Source organism: Pogona vitticeps, chromosome 4 (genome assembly GCF_051106095.1).
Source record: "Pogona vitticeps strain Pit_001003342236 chromosome 4, PviZW2.1, whole genome shotgun sequence".
NCBI classification, from domain to species: Eukaryota; Metazoa; Chordata; class Lepidosauria; order Squamata; family Agamidae; genus Pogona; species Pogona vitticeps.
In genome coordinates, this window is record NC_135786.1 from 204,388,724 (window position 1) to 204,397,375 (window position 8,652).

Consider the following 8,652-nt stretch of genomic DNA (forward strand, 5'->3'; position numbering starts at 1 on the left):
GGTGGCCTACATGGTCTTTTCCTCCCAATATATCTTCACAGCAACCCAATTACTTTGGTTAAACTGAATGAAAGTGACTGGGTCAAAGGCACCATGTGAATTTTGTGGCTCAGCAGAGATTAGAACGTGGATCTCCCAAGTTCCAGGAGAAGACCCTAAGCACTACTCTATCCAAGCTGTCTTATTGGCACCAGGCTGTTGGAAGTTTTACTCTAGGGAAGATTTCCCATCCCCAATAATGGCATTTCATGACTTTTCCAGCATGCCTATTATTAGTCATAGAAAGTTATGTAAAAGGGTGATAAGTGACAAAGAAATAATCTTAACCCTATGAAGAAAATGGTAGAAACTATTCCAAGACCAGTTGGACACTGACAATAATGACATCAGAGCAATGAAACTACATTCAAGTACAAGGACGAGAAGATCTCAAGGCTTTTTTCTTCAGATCTTCAGGTTCCCAACATGATCTTGTTTGTTGTTAGCATTGTTGCTGTCATTAAAGTCAAGTTCTCATTGTACTTCAGAAGCAGAAATATCTTGTCTTCAGACATATTTCTTACTGTTGGAGGGTGTTTGTGTCTATACATAGTGGCCAAAGCTAAGAGTACTTTCAAAATACTATAGTGTACTGCATGAAGTACTTGCTTTATTGATGTTATTATTACTCTGACTTTTTTTCCAAGGTTGCTCTGTTGAGAGCCCATGCTGGAGAACATCTGTTGCTTGGAGCAGCAAAACGCTCTATGGTTTACAAAGACGTAATTCTTTTAGGTGAGGTCATGTTTACATTTTAAGAGCACAAACCTACCCATGTTTATTCAGGAGCAAGTGTGCATAGAATTGTAGCTGAAGGAACATAGGGCTGGGATCCAGAGTTATGTCTGCATGACAGACTTGCCCACTTTCTTTCTCAATGACCAACCCAGCCCTCTGAAAATATGACAGAGAGGAACGCAGGAACCTCCTGAATGGGCTGGGTTATATTGTGTGGGGCTGAGAGGGAAGGCTGTGCTCCTCAAAATCAGGAAGTGCCACCCCTAAAGGAGAGTGTTGGGGAATCTTTGGTCTTCTGGGTGTTTTAGACCAATTCTCATAATCAATTATTATTTAGTAAGCTTGATGGGACCTGGAAGCTGAAACAGTGGGAGGACCTAAGGTTTCCCACATTTCTCTTGAAAGAAAGAGAGCATAACCACCCATTGTTCCAGGATGGCAAGATGGAAGTGAGGGTTGATTGCTACTTGTGGAGTCTTCAGGAAGGCACTTGTGTTGAATTTGCTGCTGGGTATCTCCTTCCTTATCTTATCCTTGATCAGGAACAACCTCACTTAAAATGAGATTATAATGCTCACTCCCCGCAGATATTATTACTAGGCTACATAGATTATATTGTTAGTAATACTATTTTATTTTGTTTTTCAAGGTAACGATTTTGTAATCCACCGCAACAGCTCTGAAATTGAGATCAGCCGAGTAGCAAACCGGATTCTGGATGAGATAATACGCCCATTTCAGGAAATTCAAATTGATGATAATGAATATGCCTGTCTAAAAGCTATTGTCTTCTTTGACCCAGGTATATTTCAGAATGTCCCCATTCTTCTCAAAATATAGTAGCAGCAGTGCAAAAAGTTAATCAGAATCTTTGTATAAGCAGGACCATGTTGAACTTGAGGACTTTGGTTTTCTTATGGACATTTAGAAATGACATAATTTGCACGCCTCGTGAAAAGCAGACAGTTTTCTTGTGTCAATGCTGTTTTAAGTATTCCTTCTAGTGGGACAGAAAAAAAGCAATATTTTGTATTTTGAAGTGAAGTTAAAGCAGAGTCAAATGGTCCCTTCTGTAATTGGCAGAGAGGAGACACATAATGTGTTTTTACAACAGAAGTGGACATCTTGCAGCTCACTACATATTTTGGACTGCAAGTCACAAAGTTGTAAGCTGAAAACATCTGGAGAGCTACAGTTGTTCATCCCTTCTTTACAGCCATGAGAGATGTCAAATGTTGGGTTCCTGACTTGGTTGACTGACTCATGTCAGTAACAAGAGTTCTCACTGTACCTCCTGTCTTGGTTTCATTCTAGTCAGGAGCTCTAGAACAGTGGTTCTGAAACCTGGGTCCCCAGATGTTCTTCGACTGCAACTCATAGAAATCCTGGCCAGGAAAGCAAGTGGTCAAGACATCTGAGAATTGCAGCCCAAGAACATCTGGGGACCTCAGTTTGAGAACCACTGCATTAGAAGATACACTCTGAAGGTTCAGCATTTCTTCTTTATCTTCTTTTCAGTCACAGTTCTTTAGGTTCCATGTGTTAAACATTCCACGGCCTAACTCTAAATTGCTCAGTACTGGACAGAAGCCCTCACCCATCATGAACCTGAAATCATACTCTGAGATCAACATCCAAGGCTTCCTTCTAAGAGAAACTTGGAGAATAATGACAAGTTTCGACTGTGGCCCTCCAGATAGAGAATGTTATCATGAGTAAGGCCTATCTGGACATGGGAATTTAATATTTTTTATTCCAGTTTAAAATGGTGATCTACTCCCATGGCTTTGGTAGAAGAATATGAGCACCTGATATTTATTGTTTAAATTGTTTTTGCTTGTGGGTGTTTTAAAAGAAATAGATCTCTATCTGAAAATGTAATGAATAAGCAGCAAGAAAAATAAGAATAAGAAGCTGATGTTTTTATGAGACTTTTGCTTTATGAAATTCTGCCTCAGAAATGGTGAGGCCTCAGTTTGTGCCAGGGCTTAAACCTATAATCGGTTTTTGCACCAGAGATGAGTGCTCGAGGATCTCAAATTATATAGAAACATGCTTCTGAGCATGTGAAGTGTTCAGTTTTCTGGCTATTGCATAACTACTGCAGAGTGGCTATTGCTTGAAGGCAAAGGCTCCAACACTTCCCTAAATACCTTATCTTCTCAGATCCCTCATGAGCAGTTACAGGAGATGGGAAGGGTAATCATTTTCCTTCTTATGTGTTGTAACTTGAATAACATTTCTTTTTTTTCTTTCTTCTCTCCCTCAAAGATGCAAAAGGACTGAGTAACCCAATGAAGATCAGGAACATGCGGTTTCAAGTTCAAATCAGTTTAGAGGATTACATAAATGACCGCCAATATGATTCCAGGGGACGCTTTGGTGAACTTTTGTTACTTCTTCCTACTCTCCAGAGTATCACCTGGCAAATGATTGAGCAAATACAATTTGTGAAACTATTTGGAATGGTTAAAATTGACAACTTACTTCAGGAAATGTTACTAGGAGGTAGGTACTGGTTTTATAAGACTGCCATGCATTTGAATATGTTTCAGTTTTATTTGGATGGGTGAGCACAGAATTAAATGATGCTAGTTTATCACCCATGTAAAGATTCCCTTCTGAATTAACTCAAGATGCTAAAGACCTGCTTCCACTTGGAGTATACCATTTGGGGCAAGTTGGAACAGTGGAAGAAAATGCATTCTAGATGCAAACTGTTATAACTACAGTTTACTGTTATGGCTCCATCAGGGGTCTGAACTAGAACTGTCCAGTGGAGAATTCTAAGCACCTCGCTGGACTACATACCCCATGATTCTTTGAATGAAATCATGTCAATTAAAGATTTAACACACTGATATACCATATTTTCCATGTATAAGATGATACTTTTGTCTAAAATCTTTAGACTAAAAATTGAGGGCCATCTTATAAACAGAAGTAAGATGAGGAGAGAACAAAAACAAGTGGGGGGGAGGGATCAAAGCGATCTTGCCGTGCTTTGATCCCTGCTTTCCCTCTCCACTTGCTAAGCCCTGTGGGGCTTAGCAAAAGGACAGGAGAGCAGGGATCAAAGGGCTGCAGGATCGCTTTGATCGCTGCTTTCCCCCTCCTTTTGCTAAGCCCCGTGGGGCTTAGGAAGCGGTGGGGAAAGCAGGGATCAAAGTGATCCTGCAGCCCTTTATCCCTGCTCTCCACTTCCTTTTGTTAAGCCCTGGGCTTAGGAAGTGGTGGGGAAAGCAGCAATCACATTTTCTAATTTGGGGTTAGAAATGTTTGGGTCGTCTTACACATCAGGGTGTCTTAGACACACACACACAAAATACAGTAATTGTGTAATGCAGATGAACCTTGCATGTATATTTTTTATTTAGGCCATTGCATCTGACTGAAGATGCAAACAGTAGAACTGGGGGGAATTTATTTTTGTGACTATACTTAAGAGCAGAAGTCCATTTACCAGCCTGGAGGTATTATTCTGTTTCAGTGTGTCACACTGCATTTTGTAAGCTGCTTTATTTTTTTATGGTTTCCAGTGTACAAATTGTGATTCACAGTCAGAGGGAAAGAAGCCCCAAAATGGGCCTTAAGCATTATTTGATTAGAATCATTCCAAAGCTCTCTCCACTACTCCTCTATTCATTTACCAAGTGCTTTATTGTCCTGATCTCATCAGAAAAGGTGGGGAGCCCATACCTATGTGCAGGAAAACCAATGTAGGGGTGTTCATGTCAATTCCCCAGGCAATCTCTCTACAGTGGGGTCTTGACTTGAGAACTTAATCCGTATTGGAAGGCGGTTCTCAAGTCAAAAAGTTCTCAGGTCAAATCCGCATTTCCCATAGGAATGCATTGAAAACCATTTGATCCGTATCTGCTCTTTTCCGTCCATAGAAACTAATGGGAAGCTGCTATTCTGCCTTCGACCACTAGAGGGGGATATTTTGTTTCTTTTTTCTTAGGTCAAGAAAAGTTCAGGGAAGGCAGGGAAAATACAGTCCAGGCAGTACAGTACCAGGCAGTCTGAAGACTGTCTCCCAATCTACTCTCTAAACGCTGGGAGGAGTGAGGAAGCAGACAGGCACCCTTTTCACTGGCCAAAAGTTAAGTGAAAGTTCACATTTTGCACTTTCCCTGCCTCCCACGTGGTTTTTTTCAGTTCTTAACTCAAATCTAAGTATGTAAGTCAAGTCAATATTTTCCTATGAGAGTGGTTCTTAAGTCAAAATGTTCTTAACTCAAGCCGTTCTTAAGTCAAGACCCCACTGTATTTCCCATATCAATCAGATCAACAGGACGTTTGTCAGCTCAAGCATCTGGAATATCAGTCCAGGCATCCAGGAATCCTTCTAGATCCATTCACCTCTGAAGGAAGATCATTTAATAGGCCTCTTAACTCTGCAGAGGTTATGTGCCCCTGCCAATCTAAACCCTATTAGTTAGTGATCATTCCATGAAAGTGGGCCTGCTCTGAATCCTTCAACCCACAGATCACCTTCAGCCTGATCAGCAAAAGACACATCTGGCATATGTCCAGCCTGGTCAGATATTAATTTAGACAGGACCATAGTTGCAATACAAGCCATGAGTTGCCTTGGCATAAATGTTAAATTCCCATAGTACAATTAGTTTAGGGGTAATCAACATCTAGACCACTACCTAGGTATGAAGATAGTTTGGCAGCCAGGTGGGTTGTACATCAATAGATTTCCAAGCCTATTCAATTCCCCTATCACTCAAACCCTGGAGATGGCTGGACAGAGGAAAAGGAAAAACTAGTTTTGATGGCTGCATGTGAACAGAAGAAACAAGCACAACTTGCACAGCCTGTCACAAGAAAAAAGAAATTAGAAGGCACCAATTGTAGGAAGTGAAAGGAAGAGGTCTCTAGATTAGGTGTGGGAAAACTGGTCAGTTTCACTATCACCTGCATTTGAATAAGCTTCATTGTCTTTCCATCCAGAACATGAAGCCTGAATATTTCAGGAATTGTTTGAAAAACAAACTGGAATAAAATCATCCCCTATGTGCCCTAAGGAAATTAATACAAACATCTATTCTTTAGATTGAGGTAGCAGTGTTATACACACATGTCATATAGATGTTAACGCTGAGTAGTCTCTTGGAAAACAGAGGTGGCAGTCAGCACCACAAGCAGGATACAAACCCAGGTGATTAAGAGTTAACCATTCAACACTCTGGCCCTGGGTGAACGGGTTTGCTTTCCATCACAAATATGCAGAAGGTATGTAAGTTGGTCAATTCTTATTGTAACCCCCCCCCCCAAAACAAAAACCTCATTCATCCCTATTCCAGAGTCAGAGCAAACAGTTTACTAGGCCTAATCCCTCTTGGAAGAAATTCTTGAAGGGCACAGTGGATATAGATAATATGGTGCATATAACCTAGCAATGAAATTCTACACAGGCAAGTAGTGTTTTAGATATTATAATCCACTATAATATCTAAAATCAACGAAGGAAAAGCAATGATATTGTACTTAATGTACTGTACTTACTTTTTTTTTCACTAATGGATAGTATCCTTTCAAAAGGATAACTATTTTAGACTACTAAGGCCCAGTTAAACTACCATATTTTTCTGTGTATAAGACACTTTTTCCTAAAATCATTACACTAAAAATTGAGGGGCGTCTTATACACTGAAGTAAGCCGAGGGGAGAACAAAACAGCCCATACCTTGCCTCTGTAAACAGGCTTCCTTCTATCATGAGACTTAGCTTCCTACAATCAGGAGACTTAGTTTCCTCCAGTCATCAGCCTTATGGATCTGACCTCAACTGATGCTGAACAAACCAATTGAAACACACCTCATTGGAGGCAGAGCCTGTAGGCTCAGATTCAACACAGACTTCTAATTTCCGAGCATTCTGAGCCCAGAGGCTGAACACTCAAAGTTTAGTTTTCTTAATTTTGGGATTTGAAAAGTGGTGTGTGTGTCTTATAAATGTGGGCATCTTATAAATGGAAAAATACAGTATTCATCTAGGTAAAGGTCATCATCATTATAATTTCTATACAGTAGTGCCCCGCATAGCGACGTTAATCCATTCTGGATTAATTGTCACTATCCGGAAATATCACAATGCGGGGGGGGGGAACCCCATAGAAACGCATTAAACTTTGTTTAATGTGTTCCTATGGGGCGAAAACTCACCATTATGCGAAGATCCTCCATAGCGCTGCCATTTTTGCCGCCTCGGTAAGCAAGGAAATTGTGCGAAAATGGTTCCGGCGGCCATTTTGGGCACCCGGTGGCCATTTTGGAACCGCCGATCAGCTGTTCCGCAAACATCGCAATGCGAAGATCGGTAAGTGAAACGCTTACCGATCATCGCAATGCGATGCTTAGGCTATTAAAACATCACAATGCGATCGCATTAGCGATCCCAAAAAATAGATCGCTATGCGGATTCGTCGTTAAACGGTGCGCTCGTTATGCGAGGCACCACTGTATTTCACCAAAATGTTACTTTTTACTATACATTCTCATACATTACAAAACGAAACAACGAAGAATGACATAAGTAGACTCAGCTGAAATAATATTTTTAATAAAAGTTTATTAAACTCTCCAGCCCCATAGTTAGGCATTGGAACTTCTAATGAACCATTGGTTGGAATCCATTTGCTGCAGGTTAAGCTGTGGAACTCTGATGATGTCAGCTGTGGTTATGGTGCAGCCTTTTGGGAGGGAAATTAAAAACTTCCTATTCCATTTCTGGCCATGTTCCAAGTATCCCTAGGGATCCTGTTCATTCTAAGAAGCCTTTGGGAGCCTCAAAATAGGCTGAGAAACAATTTAAAGCCAGAAATTGGTGGTGGTAGGATAGGGAGATTCTAGGTTTAAATGATTCCCTATTCTTTCTGGTGGCTCCAAAAAGCTTCCTTGGATAAAGGGGATCTCTAAGCTTTTAATTCTGCTGAAACATTGGAGTCGAGTATCCTGGTGAATGAAATATATGAACAACAATGTTTTAAGGATTTATGACTTTGTGTTGACATTGAATGTGCATCCATCCTTGCTTGGGCTGAGAAAAGAGATACTTAAGCATCTTATAGCTCCTTTTCACAAGAAAATGCATGTTTTCCCTTTAAGATCTATGTTTATTTGAATTGATGCATGTCTGGGGGTGGGGTCTTTTTGCAGGGACATCTAATGATGCTTCTAATCTCCATCCAGTACATCCTCACTTAGCTCAAGATCCACTTACTGGGCAGACTTTGCTTATAAGTTCTGTGACTGTTCCTGTACATTCAGAACAGATTTGTAAGTTCATTGCATTTCATTTTTCCTTCTCTGTGGTGTTTTAAGTAGATGGAGGTCAATCAGTTTTTTTGTCTCCTATTTTTCAGCATCATCAAGGTTGTGTATATCCCATACTTTCCTACCTGTACAAGATTTCATTATTGACACAGAACTGTGTCAAAGTTATACACAAACACACACTGCACAAAAGGGAACTTGTTCTTTACAAGTGTATATAAGGACACATCTGCACTGGTAGAATAGTGCTGTTTGGATCACTTTTGGTGCTGCTTGGTTTATGGCAGGTACACATGTTTTGACCTAGAGAGATCCATCTTGCCCTATTTTGAGCTCTCCCATTCCTTTTTGGCACAGCAGGAGGGCTACACTTTTTTTTGGCATGATTCAGAGCGTTCCTAATTAGCCCATTCTGTAGCCAGTGGGGATGGTTAGCCCACACTAAAGTAGAGCTGTGGATGGTGTTATCTGAGGTGACAATCTTGTTATGTATTTGGTAGGCTGTGGCACTGAAATGGATAACAGAGAAACCTACCTCCTCTATTTCCATCTCCTCTAAAATTTTAAATTTTTAAAATTTATTTTC

At 40.5% G+C, this 8,652-nt stretch overlaps 1 protein-coding gene across 4 annotated transcripts in view; it reads left to right on the forward strand.

Annotated features, from left to right (window-relative positions):
• Nucleotides 1-8,652, forward strand: part of HNF4G (hepatocyte nuclear factor 4 gamma) — a 98,831-nt gene that overhangs the window by 69,058 nt on the left and 21,121 nt on the right. For all 4 annotated transcript variants that reach the window (XM_072999050.2, XM_072999049.2, XM_020787502.3 and 1 more), the window contains 4 exons: nt 687-774; nt 1,427-1,579; nt 3,049-3,285; nt 7,950-8,069. In XM_072999050.2, the coding sequence (XP_072855151.1) occupies nt 687-774; nt 1,427-1,579; nt 3,049-3,285; nt 7,950-8,069 (598 nt within the window). The remainder of the gene's footprint in view (nt 1-686; nt 775-1,426; nt 1,580-3,048; nt 3,286-7,949; nt 8,070-8,652) is intronic.